The sequence below is a fragment of the Stenella coeruleoalba genome (assembly GCF_951394435.1).
Source record: "Stenella coeruleoalba genome assembly, chromosome: 15".
Taxonomy (NCBI): domain Eukaryota; kingdom Metazoa; phylum Chordata; class Mammalia; order Artiodactyla; family Delphinidae; genus Stenella; species Stenella coeruleoalba.
Genome location: NC_137161.1, coordinates 55,392,786 through 55,419,444, shown reverse-complemented (window position 1 = coordinate 55,419,444; position 26,659 = coordinate 55,392,786). Strand labels below are relative to the sequence as shown.

At 43.5% G+C, this 26,659-nt stretch overlaps 1 protein-coding gene across 12 annotated transcripts in view; it reads right to left on the bottom strand.

Moving 5' to 3' along the window:
• Nucleotides 1–26,659, bottom strand: part of RBFOX1 (RNA binding fox-1 homolog 1) — a gene marked incomplete at both ends in the record, with an annotated part of 1,077,914 nt that overhangs the window by 174,268 nt on the left and 876,987 nt on the right. For all 12 annotated transcript variants that reach the window (XR_013831497.1, XM_079944057.1, XM_079944063.1 and 9 more), the window contains one exon: nucleotides 7,640–7,882. Coding sequence is in view for 11 of the 12 variants with exons in the window: in XM_079944057.1 (XP_079800183.1) it covers nucleotides 7,640–7,882 (243 nt within the window). The remainder of the gene's footprint in view (nucleotides 1–7,639; nucleotides 7,883–26,659) is intronic.

Here is a 26,659-nt window from a genome sequence, read left to right as displayed (position 1 = left end):
CTGGGAATAATGACACTGCAAGATGAACCCCAGAAAGAACCTAAATTCCATCAGTGGGAGACCTCTGTATGTAAGATAGCAGACAAATATGCAAAAGAACGCAAAGCGTGATACAGAATGACCTCCCAGATATAAAAGGTGCCAAAGTGGGTGCTTAGTAGATTTAAATTCTGTCCTTTTGGGAATGGAACTAGTGAGAAGTTAGAAGATGTAAAGATTGAATTAGAGACAGAGAGAGATAAACTAGAGATAGAGGGAGAAATAGACAAGCAGGCTGCTATAAACCGAGTGTTTGTATTACCCAAAAATTCATGTTGAAATCCTAGCCCCCAAGGTGATGGCATTTCGAAGTGGGGGCCTTTGGGAGATGATCAGGTCATGAGGGTGGATCCCTGACTAATGGGATTAGTGCCCCAGAGAGCTCCCTCACTCTTTCCGCTATGTGAGGACACAGCAATGAGACAGTCCTCTATGAACCAGGAAGTGGGTTCTCACCAGACACCAAATCTGCTGGTGCCACAATCTTGGACTTCCCAGCCTCAAAACTGTGAGAAATAAGTATCTGTTGTTTATAAGCCAGCCGACTTATAATATTTTTGTTATAGCAGCCTGAACGGACTAAGACATATGCTTGTGTTTGCATAAAGCATTTCTGGTAGAACTGGTGACTCTTGTTTCTGAGAAAATTTTAGTTTTCATTATATACACTTTCTAGTGTGTGACTTTTTGAAACCACAAACCTGAATTGCAGTAATAATAATAAGAAGAAGAATGGCTAGTTAACTAAAAGGAATGCATTGAGAAATTTTCCCCATACCTTAGCTGCACAATTGGCTTCCAAAGCAGAGCCAGTATGTAAATGGTTAAGAAGAGGAAGTCGCCACCAGGCCACGTCTTATCTTCCTAAAGGTATTAATGAAAACTGGAGACACAGTTAGCACTCCAGTTGGAAGCACTGAAGATCAAGAAGAACTTGGTTCCTTAAGGAGCTCCTCTCTCTGTCAACATAGCCCAGAGCTCAGGGACCAAGCTCTAAAACTCACATTGTTTCTCCCATCAGATCCTGGAGCTGGTGGGAGACTTTTAGACAGACTGCAGAGGTGATAAAAATAGAAGTTAAGTTGCTATTGGAGATACATGGAGAATTCACCACTTGCAAATCTCTAATTATAATATGTCAAGAGTAAAATACCTTGTCAGGAGCAGTATCTGATATAATACAGCATTGGCTCTGTCAGCACAGTGATCCATGATGTGTTTGGAGGCCCACATTAAATAGACAATCAGCAGAAAATTGTCCTGCAGGGACTCATCTCAGCCCTTGGGGAACTGAAAGGATGACCTGGTAGGTCTTTTCTCTCTGTACTTTCCTCAGCTCTGGCTGGGAGCTCTGGGTGCATTCTGCTTCCCTTTTACAGATCCTGCACTTTGTGTTAAATCATGTGCATATATTAGATGTTCTTGGAGCCTACCAGATGGATGGATCTTTTCTCTTACCCCAAACTACTCTGTTTTTCAAAGAAATGATGGTCCCTCCAGTGGCCTCAGACTGGCATTAAGCACATATCTGTGCATATCTGTCAAAGGACAGTTAGAGTTGTTTCAGGTACAACTCTACCCTGTGGGGAATAAATCAGGTGTATAATACAGGGCCATGGTTTCCCGGGTTGGGAGAACCATGGCTCTGACCCACTTTGAGGTTAAGTGAAGAGAAGGTGCCCCCGGTAAATGCACAAGGATGCAGGGACAGTTTGAAGAAACTTGTCATAGACTATGTTCTGCTCAGTCAGGTCAGGGAACTACAACTCAAAAGTAGGTCACAGACAACAGAAACATCTTTCCTTTTGGCAGAAGAGAGAAAAGCATAGGCATGTAATTGTAGCAGAAAACAAGATGGCACCTTTTAGGATGCCTGCTCTTTCCCCACACCAGCTAGGAGTATATGTCCTAAGACTTCCTTCAGGATCAGCCACAAAGCCCCTCCTGCTTCACCTTATCATGGTCCTCTTTCCTTGAGGACTTCCTGTAAGCAGTGTGTGCCACCCAAACATTGCCGGAATAGACAAAGTCACCGGATAACCAGCCTCACCACAAACTCACACTCCCCAAAGTGAGAGAGGTGACTACTGCCCTTCAAAAACCCTAGAATTGTATGAGCCACATTCCTGGCAGGTCTGCTCAATTTCAGGATCATTCTGTTGCTTCTAAATCCCTTCCTTTCTCACTCTCTGTCAGTTGATAGTGAGCATGAAGGTAGTATAGAGGGACCTCCTCAGGTCATCTCTTGACCTCAAGATTTATCTGTTTCCTCACACATTTATTCTTCATTCTTGCTATGGTCTGAATGTTTATGTCCCCCATTCACTGCCCCAGACTCACATGTTGGAATCCTAAAGCCCCATGTGATGATGTTAGGAGGTGGAGCTTTGGGGAGGTGATTAGGTCATGAGGGTGTAGCCCTCATGAATAGCATTAGTGCCCTCATAAAAGAGATCCTACAGAGCCCCCTTACTCCTCCCACCATGTGCAAAGGCAAAGGCTCTGAACCAGGAATAGGACCCTCACCTGACCATCTGGTACCCTGATCTTAGACTTCCAGCCTCCAGAATTGTGAGCAATAAATTTCTGCTCTTTATAAGCCAGTCTGTGGTGTTTTGTTACAGCAGCCAGAATGGACCATGACACTTCTCTTCTGTTTCAAAATTGAAATGTTTTCAAATATTCATGGGAGCCCTTATTTGTAATGCTGGCCATTTTTTTTGTGGCCCCAAATGGAAAACAACTCAAATGCCCATCCACAGGTAAATGGATCAACAAATTGTGGCACATTCTACGTAATGGTGTGCAAAGAGTAGGCTACTGATGCATGCAACGAGATGGATGAATCTGTGAACCATGATGCTAAGTGACTGAAGCCAGAAAACAAAGAGCATATGATGTTTGATGTCACTCATAGAAAATTCTAGAAACTGAAAACTAAGCTATAGGAGCCAATCAGTTGGTTCCTGGGAATGAGACAGAGGTGGAGAGGGAAGATTGCAGAGGGGTGAATGTATATTTTCGAGTTATAGTTTTTCCTGGATATGTGCTCAGGAGTGGGATCACTGGATCATATGGTAACTCTGTTTTGTAAGGAATCTCCATACTGTTATATATAATATACAATGGAACATTACTCAGCCATAAAAAAGAATGAAATAATAATGCCATTTGCAGCAAGATGGATGGACCTAGACATTATCATACTAAGTGAAGTAAATCAGACAGAGAAAGACAAATATTATACTGTATGATATCACTTACATATGTGGAATCTAAAAAAAAAAATGATACAAATGAACTTATTTACAAAAACAGAAATAGACTCACAGTCAAAGAAAACAAACGTACGGTTACCAAAGGAAAAGGGGGGAGTGATAAATTAGGAGTTTGGGATGGAAAGATACAAACTACTCAAACCACTATATATAAAATGAAAAAGAATATAAATACATAAAACCGAATCACTTTGCTGTACACCTGAAACTAACACGTTGTAAATAAACTATACTTCAATATAAACAGACAAATCAAACAATACAGTGGTTTCCAGATTACAAAAAAAAAACAACTTTGGGATGATGGACATGTCTGTTATCTTGAGAGTGGCAGTGGTTCCACAGTTATGTACGTATGTCAATACTCATCAAATTGCACACTTTAAATATGCAGTTTGTTGTATGTCATTTATATGTCAATAGAGCTGCAAAAAATAAAGTATTTCTTCTCCTTTCCCAGACTACCTATTGTATCTGTGTACCCTTGGTCCTATTCCTTCCTATTTCCTCTAAAATACTTTGTCACTTTCTTTCTTGAGTCATCATTCCCTATCTCTTCTTCCCTGTCCTCCCCATCGCAATTCTCTGCGGTGTAAACAGTGAATCAAAACCCACTCTCCTACAAACTGCTTTCTCTGAGATCTGTGCTCTTCTAATGCTAAGTTTTCTTTTTCCTCTTCCCTCCAAATGTTTACAATGGTACTGTACATACCCACTCTGATAGTTCCCATTTATTCTTCAACTCCTGGCCCCCTGGCATCTCTCCCCAATACTCTACTAAGGCTACTTTCTCCTGGGTCTTCAGTGATGTCCACAATGCCAGCTTCAATAATGTCTTCTCAGTTCACACCTGCCAGGCTGCCATGACAACACTCTCCTGGTTCAACCCCCCATCTGGGTACCCTCTTTACATCTCATTCAATAGCTCTTTTTCTTCCAAACCTCACCACCTATGAGCTCTCCAGTGATCAGTCCTTGACCTTCTCTCCATTCCCTACACTCAACAAATGAATCAATTCAGGCCTGTCCATACAAATGGATCACCATACTACCTTTGGTGCTGACCAGTTGCTGTCTGTTAAATAACTTTCACGAGAAGTCCCAAAGGCACCTTACCATTGACTCCGGTGGAACCATCCTTGGTCTATGTATTTGGGAATGGGGCTCCTCAGTGGCCCCATGGCTGAGACATCCATTCTCTGCTTCAGCCACTGAACTGCGCAAACCAGAGAGAGAGAGTGATTCCCAGGCTTGCTTGTATGGACTAATCCAAGAGTCTTTCACTGGGAATCTGGTGTGATGTCAAGAGCCTGAACTTGAAGGACCATCACACAGAAGTGGGGAATGATGAGCAAGAGGAAGAAGAGGCAGAGATGGATGCAGCTGGAACCTAATAGATGCACGCCAAGAACTAAGCTGTGTCTAAAGCCAGCACTTGTCTGGAATTTTTTGTTTTATAAGCCGATACATTCCCTACTGAGTTTTCCGTTACAGCAACAAGAAGCCTACGAAATAATACTGCTTCATCAGTGATTTTGAGGTAGATCTCTTAGAAAGTGTTTTCTTCCATGATCATCATAACACACTAAAGCCTTGGAAATCCATGCTCTAGAACTTGCGACATTATGACAAGTAACAGAACACATAACCTACGCTCTCTAGTGGACTAAAACCTCTCTAAGGGAGGGAGCCTGTCTCCTCATCATTTCACCTCCTGTAGTGTCTGGGGCACTGTGGACATCCAATATGCAATTTAAATGTAATCGTGTTGATCTCTGGAGAGTTCTTTTTGTGAGAAAAGGATGTTGAGCTTCTCTACTCCCCAGCTGGATTAAGATTTCCTTTAAGGTAGGTACAATTAATCCTTTCTTTCAAAATGTCATTTTTTAAACTTTTCTGGCTTAAACTCTTTTCAATGGCTTCCCATAGCTTTCAACATGGAACCCACGAGGCCTGCGGGATACGATCCCTGCTGGCTGCCCCCAGTTTATCCTTTGCCATTGCCAAACTGTCTTCATATGCCCTAGACATACTGCCTTTTTTTTAGTTCTTTGAATAAGCCCAGCTCTTTCCAACCTTGGAACCTTTGACCTCGGTATTCCTTTCGCCTGGATGCTTTGTCTTCTCCCCTTAAATATCATGTCCTCGCAGAAATGTTCCCAGACTACTCATTTACAAGTGGCGCCTCTGACCTTTTTTTAGCCTCCCATAGCACCTGTCTTTTCCTTAAGAGCGCGTATCACAATGTGTGTTTATACAGCTATTTCATTGCTACATGTTTATTCTCTGTCTCTGGCACTAAGTTACAAGAGAGAAAGGACCATTTATGTTTGGTTCAACCACATCATCAAGTATGAGTCCTGGCCCGAGTAGATGCTTAATAAATATTTGTGAGTGAACGAATGAAACTTCCACAGCAGTTTGTATGGTTGGTCCATGTTGAGGCTTAATAAATGATGTCTGATGGGACCTGTTTTAGTCCTAAAATAACCTTCTCAAGCCCTACCACCATTGATTATGACAAAACAACCAGCATACAAATAAATAACTCCATCACTAGGTAGTCAACACAACAACAATAAACACCTACTAAATCCACAAACCCATTTAATGAACCCATTCCTAAGTTACAGCAGCCAAATACTAAAAAGGCAATAGCAGCATTATTGACAATAGCCAAGAGGCAGAAACAACCCAAATGCCCAACAACGGATGGATGGATAAACAAAATAGGATGTATCCATATCATGGAATGGTATTCAGTCATATAAAAACAATGAAGTACTGATCCATGCTCCAGCATGGATAAACCTTGAAAACATTCTGTTAAGCAAAAGACAGACACAAAAGGACATATATGGTATGATCTCATTTGGGGGAAAAATACAGAATAGGCAAATCCAGACAGAAATAAAGCAGACGGGTGGTTCCCAGGGTCTGGTGGGAGGGAGGAATGGAGGACGTCTGCCTAATGGATACTGGATTTCCTTTTGGGGTGACGGAAATGTCTAGGACTATATGATGGTGATGGCTGCACTACACTGTGAATGTACTTAATGCCACCTGTATACGATAAAATGGTTAAAACGGTCAATTTTATGTTATATGTATTTTGGCACAATAAATAAGGGGGGACAAGCAATAGAAAAATTTTAAATTTACATTATTTTGAAAAATCTCCAAACCTAACCTGCAAATCAGTGAGGTACCAGGTAGCAAAGCTAGTCAATGGTTGCTTTGGCTACAAGAAATATATCATGCTTCAAACCAGTAAACTTCTTCGCAAATACCAGTTTCTCAGAGGGCAGAAGAAACAGGCCCAATTGCCTTGCACCTATAAAGTGTTCTCGACTAGAGGCTGGATGTGTCCAGGCTTCTAAAGAATTCCACAGAACAAGTTTTCCTAAGTGTACATATACCTCTTACGGTATGCACGGTGTGTGGTTATTTTAGGTGGTACATAAATAAACATTGTGTAATTTTCATCGTTATTTTTGTTTAGGGTGGTTGTCCTTTATGGATAGCCTGCTGGTTTCTATTGATGGTGGTGATAAACGGTTTCTTTTCAGTTTGTTTGCTTGTTTTCAATCCATTTCATCCATTCATATGCAATAAATCTGACTTTTTGGTGCATAGAGGTGTGTCACCTCCACCATCAAAATGCAGAACAGTCCTGCAAAATTCACTCCTGCTGCCCCTTGGCGGCCTAGGCCACCCACACCCCTGGGGGCTCTGAAATAAAAACGATGTTAGGGACTCAAGCCACAACATGGGTGAATTTCCAACGAATTTGGCTAGGGAGGGCTGGGGTGGGAATGGGGAGTGGCTACAATGGGCAGGAGATTCATTCTGGGGGTGATGGAAATATTCCTAGACTGTAGCAATGGTTGCACGATTCTGTAAATACAATAATAATCGGTGAGTTGTCCACCTCGAATAGGTGAATTTTATTGTATGTAAATGGTATCTCCATAAAGCCATTAAAAAAAAAGATTATATTGTCACAATCTCATAATCATAGTGTATGATTTCCCTCAGATGACATAATTCCAGACAAAGCAAAACTATAGAAGCGGAAAAGTTTCCCTTCACAAATGCACGCGGTTAATGGAAAATGTGTTGATTTAAATCAGTGCCAGGAGAAGACGCACGTAGGTAAGGTGAACTAGGCGGGGCTGGGATGACAAGGATGAGCTTAGGGGCTGCTTTGCGGGAGAGAGCCTCCACCCCCCAACCCCGACCAGTTGCACGGCGGTGCGCCCCGCTGTCATTCCCGTAACCCTGGGGTCCCAGAGCGCCCCCGGAGGCCAGTGCGCACTTACTGTGGCGGTGCCCGAGACGGTGTGCGCGCTCGTGTCCGCTGCGCTCTGCTCCGAGTGCGACTGCGCGGCAGGGTACAGGTTTAACGTGTGCTCGGGAACGGTGGTCTGGCCCGTGTACTCTGGCGCGGGGTGGGGATGAGGGGCCGTGTATTCCGCGGGGATGCCGTTCTGAGGGGGGGCAAACTGGGCCGAAGCGTAAGGCTGAGCCATTGTGTCAGGGGCAGCTGCTGCTTCCTGATTACCCTGGAAAATCAGAAAGAGAGAGAGGGAGTGAAAACCATGCGTGGGCACCAAGCAGAAACCTTCCCCCCGAGGCACAAGGACAACTGCTCCCCGGATGCTTCGTGGGTTTCAGCAAGGCTGCCAAGAGCCTGAGATGGATACATCCCACTCAATCTTCACCGGACCCTACAAGGAAACAGTAAGCATTGTAGATAGAGCCCCATTGTACAGATGCAGAAATCGAGGCTCTGAAGGGTGGAAGACCCTTTCCCAATCATCCAGCCCAACAGCCACACACTGTGAGGGCATGTGCTCTCCTGGATTGGGTTGTTCTGGCAGATCTTTCTAATTTCATTCCCGTTTGGGGACCTGTGAGCATGTAGTTGTCGCTGGTGACAGCAGAGCCTTGATTTGATACTTAAAATGCCAAGACCGATTAAATTGCACGTGTGTGTTCTTGAGAGGAGAGACAATTCATGTAAGCATTTGAATTTAATCAACATTTTATGTGATTTGGCTCACATAATGGGACAGGGGTGGTGGTCCTTGCAATGGTCACAGCGTGTGTGTGTGTGTGTGTGTGTGTGTGTGTGTGTGTGTGTGTGTGTGTGTGTTTGATGTTCCCAGTGCCAACATGAAGCAGCTGATGAAAATTCAGTGCCTAATTTGGACAAAGATGGCCTTCTGTGATTGTCTCATTTTAAGTATCTCTGCAAAATGCTGGACTTAATTCTTAGCCTCATTAATCAATGCCTACTCCCATTCCCTGACTTATTATTTTTTTTTATAAGCAGAGTATTATGTAACAATTCGCCCTTCACATCTAGGCAAAACATGCAGTGTGATACTTATAGGCAAGTCAAAAGAATAAAAAAAAAAGAATTCAAATGCTTCCATTTCAGGAAGCATCTCTCTCTCTCTCTCCACCTGGACTCCCATAACTTTACTACCCTACACACACACACACACACACAGACACACACAGACACACACACACACACACACACACACACACACACACACACGGCATCAGGGACTGTAACCCAAAGGTCTAAATTTTCCACGGTCTTAAGAAGAAATGGGATTGCGCAGTCAGAAAGAGAAGAGAGAGAGAGAGAGAGAAAGCTTAGCAATTAAGCACACCAAATAGCTGCCTCTCCCATTGTCTGTGGTCAATTAGATGTGACTTCAGTCCTCCTATAACGATACCAGGGCAAAAGTGTCAGAACTGCTCACATCTCCTGGGTTCCCGCCACCAACATTTGAGAGCTTCTTCAGCCAAAGCAACTTGAGTGCAGCAAAAACCATTATGACAGAGAGGGGGAAAAAAGTTTATTCTCAGAGCAGTGCAAGGAGCTGGTGCATTTGTTTAGAAGGAACCTTAATTGGAATGTTAAAGATGACACTTGGAAGAGAACGACACTTAGGATAAGTTTAAAACATTTTACAAGTGAAAACACTCCCCTCAGGCCCCTTCCTCCCCCAGACTAATTTCTCCAAATGTCTGTGCCATTGGAAGCAAAAATAAACAGCCGTTTCTTTCTTGGCAACGTGTTTTCATAGCACTTGGGGCTGAACGGGTCTGTCTGTGCTGGGGTTGCATCGATCGGCGTGGAAAGTTAACCGTGTCCGTCCTTGGGAAACCACATTTACTGTCATTGCCGTTCATTGTTCACTCGTCTTCCAGGACAAGCCCGGTTTCCTTTTAGGGGCCACTTCCACTCCCAGTCCCCACATTGTGCAGATGTGGCTGGGCCCGTCTCTGGTTACCTCTGGATGTGGTCATGTTACCCTGCCTGGCTAACCAGAGGGCTCCACTCTTAACGGTCACAGTGACTTGGGCTTATGCCCATCCACCTAACCCCTAGCAACTCCAGTGAGGCTTAATCCTGGGACTTGGCTGGAGTTTGGGGAGGAAGTTCTTTCACTTCGATGACTGGCAGCTGGAAAAATAACGTTCAGCCTAGAGCTGCCAAGAACTGCCTCTTGAAGGGAGCCTCCCTAAAGCAGAAGCCAACGCAGAGGAAAACGGAGCCCAGAAGTGGAGAAACAGATCAACTGAGTCCTGCTGACATCATTTGAAGTCTTGGATCCAGCTTTTCCCTGCAGTGAGTAACACTGCTGTTTAAGTTCCATGAGTCAGTAAATGTCTTATTTAGTGTAAGCCCGCCTTTCCGTTACTTGCAACCGAAAAGGTCTTGACTAATACCAGAAAAAATCCTCTTCTGTATATGAGCTGACTAGCATTCTTCTCTTCTACAGGGCTGCTCAAGGAATACATCCTTGTGCACAGAAAGACGCTACTTCTTTCTGGCTGACAAGAAACCCCAGAAACTTTGGGACCTTGAGAACGCTCCAAAGAGAAAATCACCGGGACAGATTCCACTTCTGCCCAAAGGTCCGTTTCAGCCTCCCCTACCTCCCACCTCGCTTGTCTCTGAATTGAAAGACAGACTTGTGAAAACTCCAGGGGAGCATGAAATGATCACAGGATCAATGGTAGAGAGAGATGGTCATAAAAGACAAAGCTTTCCTTTCTCCACCTTCAGTAGAAACACTTTCACGGGTACATATGTGCCCACATGGCCTTTCCTCACTGCAAAGCAGTCTCAGGAGGAGTGAACCAATCCTACAAGCTGCAAAACAGCAACAGCTCCTTGCTAGGATCTGACCTCTCTCTGTACTGGAGAGGGAAGGCCTGCCCTCAGGAAGCTTGTGGTCTCTCCATCCTCTCGACACCATCCTGTTCACTGCCTCCTCTGCTTGGGAATTCCTCCCCTACTCCCTTCCCTGGCTAGCCTTCCTTGGCTTCTCTTTGAGGTCCCAGATCAAGAGCTTCCCAGCAAGTCTTCCTTGACACTTAAACCACATCAGTTGCCTGCCCTCTACACTGCAGCTTGTGGTCACCTCCCACGTAACTCCAGGTACCACTATCGCCTGCTGATTAGCCTGTGAGCGTCCTGAGGGTGGGAGACTGTGTCACATTCTCTGTTCCACCTCCAGGGTTCAGCAGCACGCTGGCTGCAAAGTCAACATACACCGGTGTTTGCTAAGTGAACGCATGCTTGGCTAGTGGACTCTGGGCTCTGTCAGGCTTCATTGGCAACAGGATGGGGGTGGGGGGATGGGAGAGGGATCAGCAAACGAACCCTGGAAGAAATCTGGCCCGTGACTTGTTTTTGTAAATAAAGTTTTATTGGGACACAACCATGGTCACTGTGCTCTGATGGCAGAGTTGAGGTGCTCTGACAGAGACCATATAGCCCACAAAGTCTAAACTATTTATCTATCTGGCCCTTTGCAGGAAAAGTTTTCTAATCATTGTGGCAGAGTTATCATGAAATATGGGGACATCAGTTAAGATGCAAGAGGGAGGAGATATGGGGATATATGTATATGTATAGTTGATTCACTTTGTTTTAAAGCAGAAACTAACACCAGTGTAAAGCAATTAAACTCCAATAAAGATGTTAAAAAAAAAAAAACAGCTGTTGTTGCACAGATAGTTTGGGCAGGAAATACAGTTGGTGGTGAAGTAGGGAGGGAAAGGGGGTGTCTTCTACCTAAACCAAGGAGGGGGTGGCTCAGCCAGACCTGGAGTTCGGCAGCGTTAAGGACGGTGGGAGAAAGGTGCAGCAGAATCTTTCTCAGAATGTGCTTTCCATCACCAGGTCTCTGCATTGTACACACACGTGCTTCAAACTCAGCAGACGTGGGCTTGTGCGAAGGCCTATGATGGCTTCAGACTTCTGTGTTCCATCTGAAAGGCATCCTCTTCTCCAAACCAGAACTCAGAAAACAAACTGCGTGACACTCAGACCTAGTGGGCACCAGTCCTTAAGCAGGGTGACTGCTCCCCAGGAGACATTAGGCAATGACCAGAGACACTTTTGTTTGTCACAACTGAGTAGGAAGGGATACCACCAGCATCTAGTGGGTGGAGGCCAGAGCTGCAGCTAGACATCCTACAGTGTACAGGACAGCGCCCCCTCCACAACCAAGGATTATCTGGCCCAAAGGTTAATAGTGCCAAGGTCTAGACTCTCTGCTTTGCATGCACTGCATCTCTGATCCCGCTTTGTTTTGTTGTGAAGGATACTGTAGCCCAGAGCTGGTAAATGATATTACGAGGTTGCAGTCACAAGTACCTCTGAGGGAAGCCAAGAGCTGAACCAGAGCCTGGGTTTATCCCACGCCAAGGTGTCCCTCATCTGGAAAGAAGATCTCTGGTGGGGAGATGCGTTTCCAATTTTAAATAAATAAACTGCTCTCTGTCATGTATACCGTGACCCTGAGACCTGTTTTCCACCTGGTGGCAGGTTACACCCTGTGGGGAAGTCAGGTGCTAGGGTATTTGATTCAAAGAGGCCAGGGTTCCAGCGGCCAGACTGGGGGAGGCGAGGGGTAACCCTTGGTGTGTTAGAGCAGCAGCCTGGGAAACTTCTGCCACCTCAAGCCCAAAGCCTGGCTTCCGAAGGCTCTGAGGCCACAAGGGCCAAGGGCAAGGGCCAAGTAGGGGCACCACTGGAGCCAGGACAAACCACCAACCTCTACCAAAACTTATGCCATTCTGGCAAACCACGGGTGCCCACCTCTAGAGACGATGTCCATGGTAGCCAGGGAACCTCCAGGTAGCATTCAAGTCCATAGAACTTGGGATGCACTCCCGTTCCTGGAGTTCTCAAACAGATGTTGGTGGGACCCCGCACGGTTACTTATTAACACTGACAGCCATTCCAGAGGAACCCTAATTAATATTCCCAACATTTGTACTTTGGGCTAATTACAGCTAATATTTAATTAAGATCACTGTACTTCCTACGGAATTATTTTTCACCTTCAAAGGCCTTCGGAGATGTCTTTCTTTCCTCCCAAGTGATGTTCCTGGATACTCAGCTTGGCTAAAAGGGATTTTCTGGAAAAAAATATTCACATTATGGGCACCTTTTCCACTCCAGGTCAAGGCAAATCTTGGGCACGTGAACAAGCTCCTGCTGGAAGGCTGAAGCCAATTTCACACTGGTGGCAGTGACAGGCAACAGTTATTTGGAGCGTTCTGGTTAGACGTTCCCTCATTTGCATAAGCTGCCTTCTTTCTTCTACTCTAATGCCCACCCACACTTTCCCCTAAATAAGGGCAACGATCACAGAGATTCTGATATTTACTGAGTCAGGGTGCTTGTGGCTGTTCTGAGTTGATGGGGAGGGTGATTCTGCTTTGCATGTAGCCCCACATTATCAAGGGAGTGCTTCAAGCGATTTTGCAAACCTAGCATCTAATTTTCAGGGCCTGGACTTTGCTGGGTTGCTGCCGAATACACAAAAGGGGGGAAAGAAGCCAAGACCTCATGTTTTAAAACCCACCGTTGCTGCTGCAGAACTGGGTAGGAGTTTGAAATCAAGAACATCCATTAGGATAAACGCAGAAGAAACTTCTTTGTCCTCATACACCAAACCTCAATTAGAACAGCAACCCAACGGCAGCCAGATGATAACTGGGGACCCCTCATTACCTGCGACAACCCGACAGGTAGTTTGTACTCCAGTTACAGAGAGAAGAAGGATTATTAAAATGCAACCAAGTCTGATTCACCACAGGAAAAAAAATGCCATGTCAATTTAAATATTTTACTGAAGCATGAAGTAGCCAGGATATCGCTATTTTAAGACAAATACCGTAATCTGACCATTAGCATAGTGTGTGGACTCCGCTGCGTGCAGGCATTCAGAGAGACGTCCCTCAAATACAAGGAGAATTTCCTTGGTCACTAGAACATCCTACACCCTTAATTTTCTCAGGAGGCAGAGTCAGAGAGAAAATGGGAGGTGCTTTTTTTTGGTTTCTTTTCAGACATTACCTTTCTCCCGTGCACGGCCCTTAGTGGTTTAATAAAGTAGTTTTGGGAAACTAAAAAACGAACCAAGAGAAGCAGCCCATCAGACTTGGCAAAATATTTTGGCTCAGAATCTAATGCAAACCACATTTCAATTGCAGAAAATAGTCTTTACGTGGCAGAACATGAAATGGATTTATTCTTTTCACCGTAACTGTCTGACTTTCACCGAGGGGGAAAAGTGCCTGCCAAGGTGGGCTTTAAGTATTTTTCTTTCTCTTCTGTGTGTGTGTGTGTGTGTGTGTGTGTGTGTGTGTTTTCCTAGCTCTAACTGTCAAACTTCTGGTGCATCCTTTCTCCTTTTGCTTCTGGAATCTATTTGTCCCCAGTCGACTTCTTGTCCCCCCACCCCAAACCTCTTCTGGCCTAAACACAGCCCCTATAATGAAGAAAGGCACAGGAATGGTTCAATCCTCATAAACCAGCTGATTACATCTGTCTGCACCGCCTAGGAGAGCAGCCACGGGACCCCCCACCAACTTGGCTTTGCAGGAGGAAACTATCCATTCTCCGTTGCCTGCAGTTTTCCGTCTTGCTGACAGTTTGGTTTACTTTAGTTTCTTAGCCTGGTCTGTTCTACTTCTCTGGCAAGAAACGGCATATTTCTTGAAGAATTGCATATTCAGAGAAAGCCTCCACTGCTGGACGGAAAAGAACTAAACTGCATCATGCCCCCCAGGGGCACGGAAACCAAGAAGGAAAATGCAAAATTACATCATTAACCTGCTGGTTCTAAGACCGGCTCAGTTCCACCCATCAAGCAGAAAAGCCCGCTCGCGCGCGCGTGCACACACACACACACACACACACACACACACACACACACGGCTGAAAATCCTTTCCTCCCCCCCCCCACGCCCCCCACCGCCGGCATGATTCAAGGAGCAGAATCCACATCATGGAGAGAATAACAGAGACTTAATACAAGGAAAGGCTTCCGCTTCATTCAAATCACAATTTCGAGTAAAATAGAAAATGGGGGAAGAATACCTGCTGTACCATCCTGCTTCCTTTCTCCTCCATAAACTTAGCAGCTGTTCTAGTGTCACACCACAAATCATCTGCCTGAAGCAAGCCTCGATTACGAGCCAGGGTGTGTGCGCTGTGCAACGTGGGGACGGCGGGGGTGTGGAAGGGGGGCGCTGAGGCTGCCTGGCTGACCTCCCCTTCAACAACTGACTGCTCCCCAAATCAACCCCAGATGGGACTCCTTCCTTGAGCCTGGCCCATCAATCACAGCTTGCCCCTCCTCTGGCCCTTGCTCTCAGTTTCAGAGTATACACTGAGCAGATGATTACATAGAAGAGGAACGGAAAAAAAAAAACCCACACAGCACTCGACTACATTAATAGCTGTTTAAAAAACATTAGAAATGCTATCCTCTGCGCTGCCTGGAGCTGGAGTTTTTCATTACTAAACTAAATATATGGTATGCAAAGTTAGGGAATCCACTGGGAAGGTTGCGACTATCCTATTTTTGAAATATTTTCAAGGTGGGGGGGGGACACCGGGGGGATCAGGGGAGGAGACAGAAGAGGGATGAAGACAGAGCTCAAAGAGATAAGAGAGATGGTGATGGGTAAATTAAAAAAAAAAAAAATACCGTGAGAACATTGCAGATAAATTTACAACAAAGCTGAGTGGTTAATTGTAAATTGACCTTAAAATAGTCATGGGCCAGTGTTTGGAAGATCTGGAGGCCTGGCTGTTTGGCAGACTCACCGTGTGATCTCAGACAAGTTGTTGCAATGCCCTGGCTCCAGTTTTTTTGCTTCTGTTTAATGGGGAGCATGATGAGTGACTTCACAGGGTAATTGTGAGAAGATCATGTTAAAAAATCAAATCACGGGGAAACAAACACGGCACCCTGCCTCATAGGATGCGCTATAGAAACAGATTCATTCATCACACGCAATAACGTGGTGAGCGAAATCCAAAGCCATCTTTGTTCCTAAGGACCAAACAGGCAACAGGAGAAACAGGCTTTCAAGAAAGGAACCCACAGTTGACCACAGAACCCCAGTGGTGATCAAGGCCATGAAGGAAAAGCAGAGCCATCTTGCTTTTCCCTTGTCTTCTTGAACTTCTGTCTCTCCCTAGCTCATTGTTTTTTTCTTCTCTCCCAATAAGCAAAAATAAAACCTCGTACAAAAAATCCCCAGTGATTTCAATGCCAAATGCTGCCTCTTCATTTAAAGCTACAAATACTTTGTTCCTCCTCTATTATTAAAACTACAACAACCACAGTGAAATGTCAACACAATTTCAGGTTTTATTTAGTCATGTCTTTCTGGCTCGTCGAGGGAGAGGTTTCAAGAGTCCCATCCGCCATTCCCGTGGACAGCTGCTTATCGCCGAGACGCCTGCTTGGAAAGGAGACATCTCCCTACACTGGAGGGAATGGATGGCGTTTCTGAAGTGATTAAACTTGTAATTAAATTGTATAACAGAGGAGGAGGTGAGGGTAGAGGAGGCTGCCCGGAAAAATTCCACTTTCCTGCTGATCTGTCGGTGGTACTAGTTCAGGGAGCTCCTGGGTGATTTGTTTGTTTGTTTTAAATTCCCAGCTCCCCAGGGTTGGAAAGAAAAATCTGGATAAACAGTATTTGTGCCATCCTTACATTTCCATTTCCAGTCACACGCCGGGGATGTCTCTAATGCGGGATTAAATTAAGCAGCCTTTTCGGGTTCCTTAAAGGGATGTGTCAGCTCCCCTCTCAGAGCCACATCGTCAGAGGACCAGAGCCCCTTCCTCACAGGCCTCCTGCCCAATACGTGGACTCAGCAGTCATTCCCATGAACCGTGAGCTCCTTGTCCCACTGATAACTGAAAAGCTAAACTTCTGTCCTTCAACCTAAGTATAGGGGGTCTTACTTTCTCCTAGAAAGCAAAAGGGATGAGACCAAGATAGACAAATTCCCTGGTGAAGGATGTTCTGGGAAGTGATAGAGAAAATGCAAAAAAAAAAAAAAAAAAAAAAAGTCAAAACACCCAATAGAGAAGAGTGTTTCAGGTGGAAACAATCAGAGTGATGTAACAGGACATTGTTCCTTAGCCTGTGGACCATCAGGTCATTTGGGGTTTTCTTATAGAGCCAGATGCTAGGACTCCACCCCAGACCCACTGGCTTAAAATCTCCAAGGGCGGGATCCAGGCTTGGGCACTGTGTAAAAGTGCCCCAGATTATCCCGATACACCATCTCGGGGGGAAATGTTATGGGTTTTTCAAACTGTAGGTGTGAACCCTTGGGATGTAGAACCCATGTAGGGGTTATCACACCAACATTCTTTAAATGAAATAAACTATACCACACCGGAAAAGAATAGAAAAGAGTAAGGAACTGTTTCATGAAACTTTTATGTGGGTGAATTGGGTTGTGACATAAAATCTTTTATGGATTGCAGTAAAATAAATAAAATAAAAAACACTATGCTGGGTAATTTCCCTGTTTGTTACCTTCTAACCTTTTATTGGTGCTGTGACTATGGAATCAGAGACAAGTGTTGAAAAGCCAGGAGCATAATGGTGGAACTATTGGCAAGTCATTCAACCTCCATGTACCCCGTTTCCTCATTGATTAATATAAACCATAATATATATTCTTCTTCCTGATGAGGATCTTGTGATTGTCTAGGGATAAAATCTACAGGAATGTGTTTTATAATCTAGAAAGCCCTGTGAGCATATATGCCCCATTGTGGGGATGAAATTGGTCCCCCTTCTGGTCCAGCAAAGTGCTTCCTCTGGAGAACACATGGGGAGGTGTGTTGGATTCTACTGCGTGCCAGGCACTTTAATCCCTACAACCACCCCCAAGAGATAGATATTATGGTCTCTTTTAAAGGTAAGAAAATTGAGGCTCCAAACAGGTGAAGAAATATTTCCCAGTATGGGAGTTAGTAAATTAGGTAAGTGGCAGAACCAGAACTTGAACCTGATTTAGTCTTACTGAAGAATTCCTGCCACTGAATCCGTACTAAGATGAAGATGGAGATGATGATGATGATGAGGTGGAGGATGGAGATGATGGTGAAGATGATGGTGATGATGATAAGAACACTTTTCTTGAGCACACTATGTACTAGTCATTGCTCTCAGCACCGAGAATACAAAATTCACCAAAGCAGCATTGCTTGTTTGTTTATAATTATTTTAGTTAGTAAGAACCCAGTGTGGTACATACTGTCACGAAAAGGGAGGTGGGGTTACTTCCTCCCACTCACACAACCAGTAAGTGCTAGTTACCCAAATCCATTAGACATCCTTAAACAGTTAGAGATGGGTTCAAATCTGACCTCAATTAGGTCAACATACAAACCTTGGTTTCCTAACTACACTGGCTTACAAAAAAAAGCATCTCTTGGACAAAGAACTCTGAAATTGCTCTGAGGCCATAATTCACAAAAAACAAACAGACAACAAAGATAATAGGAATCCGTTTCACAGATTCAAGTGAAAGCAATTTGTTTCATTTCACTTTCCCGGCCTCAACCGGGAAGCAGAGAGAGAGAGGCCAGGAGCCATCTTGCTGCGGCTGGCAAACACCAGCCCCAGATATACAAACCAGCCGAGTAGGCGGCAGGCTTGCAATGATGAGGTGTCATGTTTGCAAAATGTTCCATCCTGACTTTCCATTTGGAGCCACAGAAGACAGTAGAGATTGTTTTTCTCAACTCCTTAAAACTTAGTGACAATCAAATATTTATGGCACTGTGCTAGTCAGTAGCCTTGATATGGTTTCTTATGAGGTGATATTTCCAAAGAAACGTGCTTATCTCAGAAACATCTGCAGCCTCTGGAGCAAGTGAAGTTCCCAGCCAACAACACCAGGCACTTAAGAACATGGGTTTTCTTAGCTTGCTCACTGCAGCCCCAGGGTCTCAGAGGGCCCTGACTTGTCCTTTAAAATCCTTGTCAAAGTCTGACATGATATACATTTTGATTTTGACATTACGTATATTTTTATATTGCATATATTTTGAGGTCTGTCTCCAACTAGACTGTAAACTTCATGAGGGCAGGAACCTCTGCTGTTTTTCTCACAGATGTTGCTTTGAACATTTCAAAGGATAACACGCACATGTACATATTCAAAACGTTTTGTGGCATGAAAAATTCCCAAGCTAGTCCCTTTGTCCCTCCTAGGACCAAGACATGCTCTGACTCACCCAGCACCTCAGGGCCCTGAGAAACAAGGTCAAACCATCAAATGTTGCTCTGCACCGTTGAAAAAAATTTCCCCGTTGAAACACCCCAACATCGTACTGAACGATTTCTTGTTGGAAAGCCAAGCAGCATAGGGCTTCACCTCTCTGTCTGTGAAATAGCTGTAAATGCCCTATTATTGTCCATTATTAATAAAAAGTAGCAGCCAGAGCAGCTGTTATTCATTGAGTTCATTCTAAGCATTAGACAATGGTAGTCACTTTAAATACATTATCTAACTTCATCTCTACAGGAACTATGTTTTTGCTAACCTTATTTTTATCACACCCATTTCACAGATAGAGAAGCAAAAAGTCTGGAAGCTAGTAAGTGGCAGATGCAGCCCTCAAATCCATGTCTTTCTCCAAAGCTCAAGTCCTTTCAAAGATGCTACGACTGACCTCTTTGTTGGCTAAGATGAGGGGTGATATCTGTAAGGGTTATGGTAGAACAATTCAATCACAAAATATTTTCTGAAGTATCCCAGCCAAAGTTGGAGGTTACCAAAAAGGCATGAGATCTTGTTCTTGCCATCCCAAGATGCAGAACCTAAGTAGGTTAACAGTGCTAATGATGATGATGGTGATTATAACATTATTAATAACAACAAGAATATAATTAGAACGGCTCTCAACATATGCTTTCCATTGCCCTAAATTTTGTATAAATGTAACTCCTTCAATGCACCCTGCAGCCTCAGGATGGGGACACAATCATTACCTTCATTTTATAAATGGGCAGCTTTGAAACACTAAGCAAACAATCTGAGTCCGCCCCAATAGTGCATGCTGACACTCATATTTGGACCAATCCAATTCTGACTCCAAAGTAAGAAGTTGGAAAACAAATTCAAGAAAGTTGCTGTCTCCTTCATCCAGTTTCGCCCAATGGTAACCTCTCACATAACTATAGGAAACTGTCAAAACCAGGAAACTGACATTGTCGGACCAGTACTCTACATGGCTGCAAGCACAAGGGGAAGTTAGGGCAGCAAAAGTTCAGCTGTCATTTTTTGCATCAATACCATCACCTCATTGCCATTGCCATCTATCCCTGAGTGACAGCTGGAGCTGCCCACCACTGTCCCAAATATGGCGGTGGAGACAGAAGGGCAGATAAACTAATTGACAATTGAACCAAGCAAATATATATTAGCAAAAACCCTTTTCATAAGGGAAGGAACAGATAACGCATTGTAAATCATCATTCAGTAAAGATCCTTCGTCTCCTGGGTATGGAGGAAACCTTCAATCCTGAGCAGGCCTTTCACCCTCACAATCTATCTCCTTTCACAGCCAGCTATTTTCTAAAGAAGGGGACAAAAAGTTCTTACCACTACCACCAGGGTAATATTAGTATCAAATTTATATTCAAGATGAATTTCAAAGACCTACACCACTGCTGATATTACTGCATTTAGCCAAATCCACAAAAGGAAAAGAATGGCTTGTGTTCCCTTAAATAGCTTGCTTACAGTTACCCTGCAGATATGACTTGGGATAATATCACTGGGTTACTTACTCCATCATAGTTATCCAGGGGATTCTCTGTCTGTCTGCTTCTAAAATAGGAAATTAATAGATCTGGTGTAAAGCAACTTTTTTTTGTCAGAGAGGAGGTCGCTGTACATACGGCCAGCACCAAGTCGCTCAGAGAGGTACCAGCTCCACTGTGGATGTTGCCTAAGTACAGCATCCCACCAAGAGCATCACCAAGGGTCTGCCTCTAGACTGGGGAAATGGGGAGCATTAAGTCACACTCCTAGAAAGAGAATCATACACTCTCTTCACTGGAATGTTGTCACAGAAAATGAAATGCTCTAGTGAAGGGAAAAGTAAACATTCTAGATGCAAAATCAATGCAAGAAGTAGATACCATCGTCTTGTATATGAATGGATTCAGAATCATTTGCACTCACATCCCGTTATGAAAACTGAATTTCCTGTTTGTATCCCAGGGACGTGAATCAACATTTCTTCTCCTTCTCTGGTCCCTTCTCAAAGGTGGACCCTAAACATAGCTGAGATAACCCATGACCTTGAGGAGACATGACACATGACACTGTTAATATACAGAAACTAGGTACCACCGCCACATAGTTTATGATGAATTTCCAGAACCAAACCTTTGACTGGGTTTTCAATTATCCAATTTCCGTATATCCAATATCAGCCTCTCACAAGATTGTAAACTCCTTAAAGGCAGGGACTTGCCGTATTCATCTTTAACATTTCCCTCTTTTTTGTAATCAGGTGTTTGACATGATAAATATCTGTTGGTAAATATCTGTTGGCTTGCATTCACCTCACTTGTAGAAAGATGTCTAATCTGGTTACGGCAACAGGCAAAGATGATAAAATATGACCTTGTCTTTCATGGTGCGTTGCATAAGTTTTAGCCTCTAATAGTTTGCCAACTAGAAAAAAAAAGGTTGTCACAAAATGAATTATACTTGGACTTGGAAGAAATGAAATTAGGAGAGACTGCCAGAAAGCAAGGGCAATGAACTACTCAAATAGGCAAGAACTTGATATTCATGCCATTGTTCCAGCAGTAAAACACTGGGCATCTTCTGGATGGCAGGTCCTGTGCTAGACTCAGGGGCTACAGTGGTGACGAGGATTCATGTAGCCCAGGAACCTCTGTAGCTATAGGTTGGTAGAAGTTACATAATAGACCAGGAATGTACAGTTGAAGGGGTATGTGCCATGAGAAGTGAAATATGAGGGGCTCGCCTATCCCCTATGGTTTATCAAGGAGGGCTTTCCAGAAGGATTGATGTCTAAACCTAGAGTTGAAAGGTGAGCAGAAAATAGCCAGATGGTATGAAACAGGTTGACAAAATAATATGTGGAAAGGCCAGCTTAATGTTGCAGAAGGAGGAAATAGCTCATACCCAGGGTGGCAGAATCAATGAAAAAGAACTAAAAGAAAGTGGTGAGGTTATTTTCAGAGCCACAGGGTGGGTTGAGATAGAGACCTAGAGGCTACTGGATTGTAAGGCCCCTGAGGGAAGAAACCCAAGTCTGTGTGATTGGGTACCACATTCCCAGGAGTATTTGAACGGCATGCACAGAATAGATGCTCAAAAACGTTTTGGGTAAATCAAAGAGTGAATGCAGTGATGGTATATGCCAGGATGAAGCTAGTCAAGGGAAGAAAGAGGAAAAAGAAAAGAAAGGGATCTGATCATTTAAACTACACCCTTTGACATTACATTTTCCCTTGAAGCAACCCAAATGCTTGAAATAGAAGAAATAAACAGATGAGTTAGGTGGTCAGTTTAGGTAAATAAATAGGACAGAGGCTCATCACTCTTTCCATCACCATCATCACAATAGCTTAGCCAATGACAGGATGTAAAGGTTTCTGGGAGTATTTTAAACATGGTCTGTTTGAGCCTCCATACCACATTGGAAGGTAGGTAGGATGGGTACCATTTATACCCATTTAACAGAAGAGAAAGCTGAGGTCAGGTAACTCAGTGATATGCTCAAGTTCAGACAGTGAATAAACGTTCTAGCTGGGATTTGAACTCTACATATATTTCCATTGCACCAAACTGCTTCCTAAGTTTTCCACCCATATGACCCAACAAGTCTATAGACTTGACTGCATGACGCATTTCTATCAATAGACTTGACTGCATGACGCATTTCTAGGTTTCCTCCATCCTCATTTCAAAAACTTTCATGTGGAGAAAAAGAGAAATAAACATGGACAGTATGACAATTGAGCTTCTCATCAGAACAAAAAGGAGATAAAACTTTACTGGCCTTACAAATTCAATACAACCTAACTTAGCATAAGCCAGTATTGCTTAATGCCAGTATTGAAGTTATTACTATTTTTAAAAGATAAGTCAAGAGAGATTGAAATCAAAGAGCTCCATCTTCCTAAGTGAAGAACCAAGTTCAGTAACTGGCCCTGCCCCAACACAAGGTCTCTGAGCCCAAGGCCCTCAACCAAAGCACCACTGGAGACTGGAAAACCTTGAATTTTTCACATATGTTTGATCAGTGCACAAGTATTATTTTTCTGGAGCTAAGGATGTGTGATATTTTAAGGATATCTGCCTGCATGAAAGCTGCGCTGAGAAGATCACACAATTTGGAGTAAAGCAGGGCTAGACTGACTTAAAGAAGAGTTTTTGCAAAATGTCAAGGTGGATCCAAGGAGGAGAGTGGGGTTTCAAAAATATGGAAGAAGTTTGCCTTATTTGTATATAAGAGAGAATTTGCCTAATGGCGCGACATTTTATTTCAGATACCAATAGCATGTAAGTCTGGCCAAATAAATTGTGTGATCCTCTGTGTACAACTTAAGACATTGATGTTAATTTATCTAAACAATTCTCAGGAAGCTTTAGCTAGGAAAACTGAGGCTGATGGAAGTTAAGTAAGTTTCATTGAAAAGACCTTTGGGGAGCGGCTTTAAATATTTTCAAATACAGTAACTGCAAAGCATGTGCTTTTGCAGAATGGAACTGCCCATCGGCAACATTCATCCTCTTCACATCCGGTTTTCCTTGTTTGATTTTTAACCTGCCTGTCTTCTTCAGACAGGGTAGAATATTCTTGGAACCCACCCGAAGTAGATAAAAAGTTGTCCTTACATTCAAGTATTATTGACTCATGTATCTGACTTAGGTTTATTGAACACATTCTGTTATAGGCGGAACTGTGTCCCTCCCCACCCAATCAAATTTTCAAAGTTCTAGCTCCCACTATCTCAGAATGTGGCCTTACTTGGGAATGGAGTCACTGCAGATGTAATTAGTTAACACGAGGTCATACCGGAGTAGGGTTGGCCCCTAATCTGATATAACTGTTCTTATAAAAGGGGAAATTTGAACATAGGCACACAAGGAGAACACCACGTGAAGATGAAGGTAGACATTAAGGTGATGCTTCTACAGCCGAGGAACACCAAAGACAGCCAGAAAACCACGAGAGGCTAGGAGAGAGGCATGGGACAGATCCATCCTCACAGCCTTCAGAAGGAGCCAACCCTGCTGACACCTTGGTCTTGGACTTCTGGTCTCCAGAACTCTGAGACAATACATTTCTGTTGCTGAAGCCTTTCGGTTTGTGGTACTTTGTTACGGGAGCCCTAGGAAATGAATACACCTAGTCACGTCCTAGTGTACTAATACTAGTATACTAACACTAGTCCCTGGAGACCCAGTGTTAAATGATGTCACTGCCTACCTCATGCAGCTTGAGGTTCAGTGAGAGAAATACAACGACCAAGTAAACCAGCTAAAAATGATGTAATATCTTGTCCTCTTATTCCATTCTTTATACTCAGGAGAAGGAAGTTGGGGCACATAATGATTTTCATGCAGTCTCATCTGATCTCTGGGAAGCAGATCTTGGAATCCGAGTTGGAGAAGTTTAAGAACTTGAGAGATTTGTCCAGGCACTGTGGTTCCCCGCAACCCCGAGCTGTCCTAATGTGGTAGCCGTTAGCCATGTGTGGTCACTGAGCAGCTGAAATGTGGTTAGTCTGACATGAGGTGTGCCGTAGGTGCAAAATGCACACTGGATTTCAGAGACACGGTACAAGGAAACGTATGCAAAATATCTATTTAATAGTTTTATTTTGAGTCCAGGTTGAAAATGATAACACTTTGGAGATATCGGATTAAATAAAACATTTTTGGTTATGGGTTGAGACATACTGGGTTGAATAAAATGTTGAAATTAAATTTACCTGTTTCTTTTTACTTTGTTTAATGTGGCTACCAGAATTACAAAAAAAAAAAAAAAAAAAAGTTCATATGTAGCTCGTATCTGTGGTCCTCATTATATTTCTGCTGGACCGTGCTGGTGATACCATTGTTTCAAGGCTCATAGAACTGGGTTGGATTCATGTTTATCACTGACTAACTGATGGGCAGATCTGGGACTGACCTCAGACCACTGAAATGTGAAGCCCTTGCTGCTTCACAATATCAAGTTACCATCTTGGCACCAAAGGGAAACAGCTTCACAAGTGGCCTCGTTGAGATATGACTCCAGAAGACAGAATCGCGATTCCCACACCAACCCTCACCCAATCTATGTCATGTTACAATCCTTCACTTTCCCTGACCCTTTCTGCACAATTTCAGCATCAACCCCAAGACAGCCTTCACAGAAGGCCGCTTCTGAACAGAACATAACTTTCACTTTACCGAATCTGACAAAGCTTCCAAGGCCCTTGAGAATCTGTCTAAAGTACCTATTTGGGGACAGGAGAGGTAAAAGGCTTTTAAAAGCTTGTTTTAACTCTGTGTGAAATCAACTGACTAATATTTATACTGGGCAGCTTTCTGCAAAGATGAAATAAACTTTCTACAAATAGCCTACAGAGCTCAGGCATTCGCTGTGTGTGAGGTCAGGGAAGAACCTTGAACACGCTCCAGTATGCAGGATGCTTAAAGCATCAGCAGACATTCTGAGTTAGATCTTGTTCTGCAAGGTTATCCACTGGATTTGACCAGAAGGGACCTAGTTCTGTTTTAAACCTCACAGACATGTGGTAGGATGTCTTGTTTTCATTCATTCATTCAATCACTCAGGATGTATTTCTTGCCTATGCTTTAGGTGCAGAGAGATGCATAAGGACACTTTCATTCAGTGTGCCTTGCCCCTGGGTCTCCTCCGAATCGCATTTGTTTTTGCATGAATGTAAAATACATTCAGGCATGAGAAAACAGTCTCCACTCAAATGGAGATTTTAAATATGGATAAAGATAGATGCAGGAAAATCAATGATCAAAGCAAGTTTCATGGATTTTATAAGTCTAAGTGCAAATTATTATGGGAGCCAGAGAGGAAGCGTCCCAATTCAGAGATGGAAGGTGTAGCAAATGCTTCTTGAAGGATGTGATGGTCGAGATGAGTCTTAAAGGAGAAGCTGGAGCGAGTTAGGTGGAAATGCTAGACAGAGGAAAAGCAGGGAGACAAGTTTCAGGGAATAAAGGAACACAGAGAACAGGTTATATAGGTGACATATGTGTGTGGTGGGGATTTGGCAGGAATTGGAACCAGAAATAAGGTTGAAGGCATACAGAAAAGAACAGGGAATGCCATGTAAAGTAGCTTGGATTTGATCCTTTAAGTAATGGGAGGCCATTGAAGAGTTCCAGGAATGAGAATGGCATGGTCAGATCCGTGTTATAGAAAGTGCATTGGCCACTAAACAGCTGATGCACTGGAGAGAGAAAATGGTGGAGACAGCAGTCATCCACAAGCAAAATGACAAAGCAGAGGCAGAGATGGAGAAGGGCGGGCGGAATCAGGGACCCACTGCCAAGGCTATTTCTTTGCATCAATAAGGATACCAACGACTCTAATCTTAATGTCTGAAAGCTTTCGTGTGTCCAGTGCAAAATAACTGATTTAAAAAATTTTTATTTTAATGGGATTCTAATGAGCACACCCCCTCTCCACCACAGGAAAGAAATCTGGAGCAATTACGTGAAATAAGGAAACTGTTTTTGTGTTGTCTTTTTCATGAGAATGTTAAAGTGGTCATATTAGAAAAAGAAAACCTCTACTGAGGCTTACACTGTTGTAATATAAATACATTCAAGCAACCTAAGGCCTACTGTGAACTTGAAATGTGACAAGCTCTTGAATACAGGCTATGGGTGGTAGAGAAATAATGTTGATGATAATAATCATGGCCATTTATAAAGCCCTTTATAT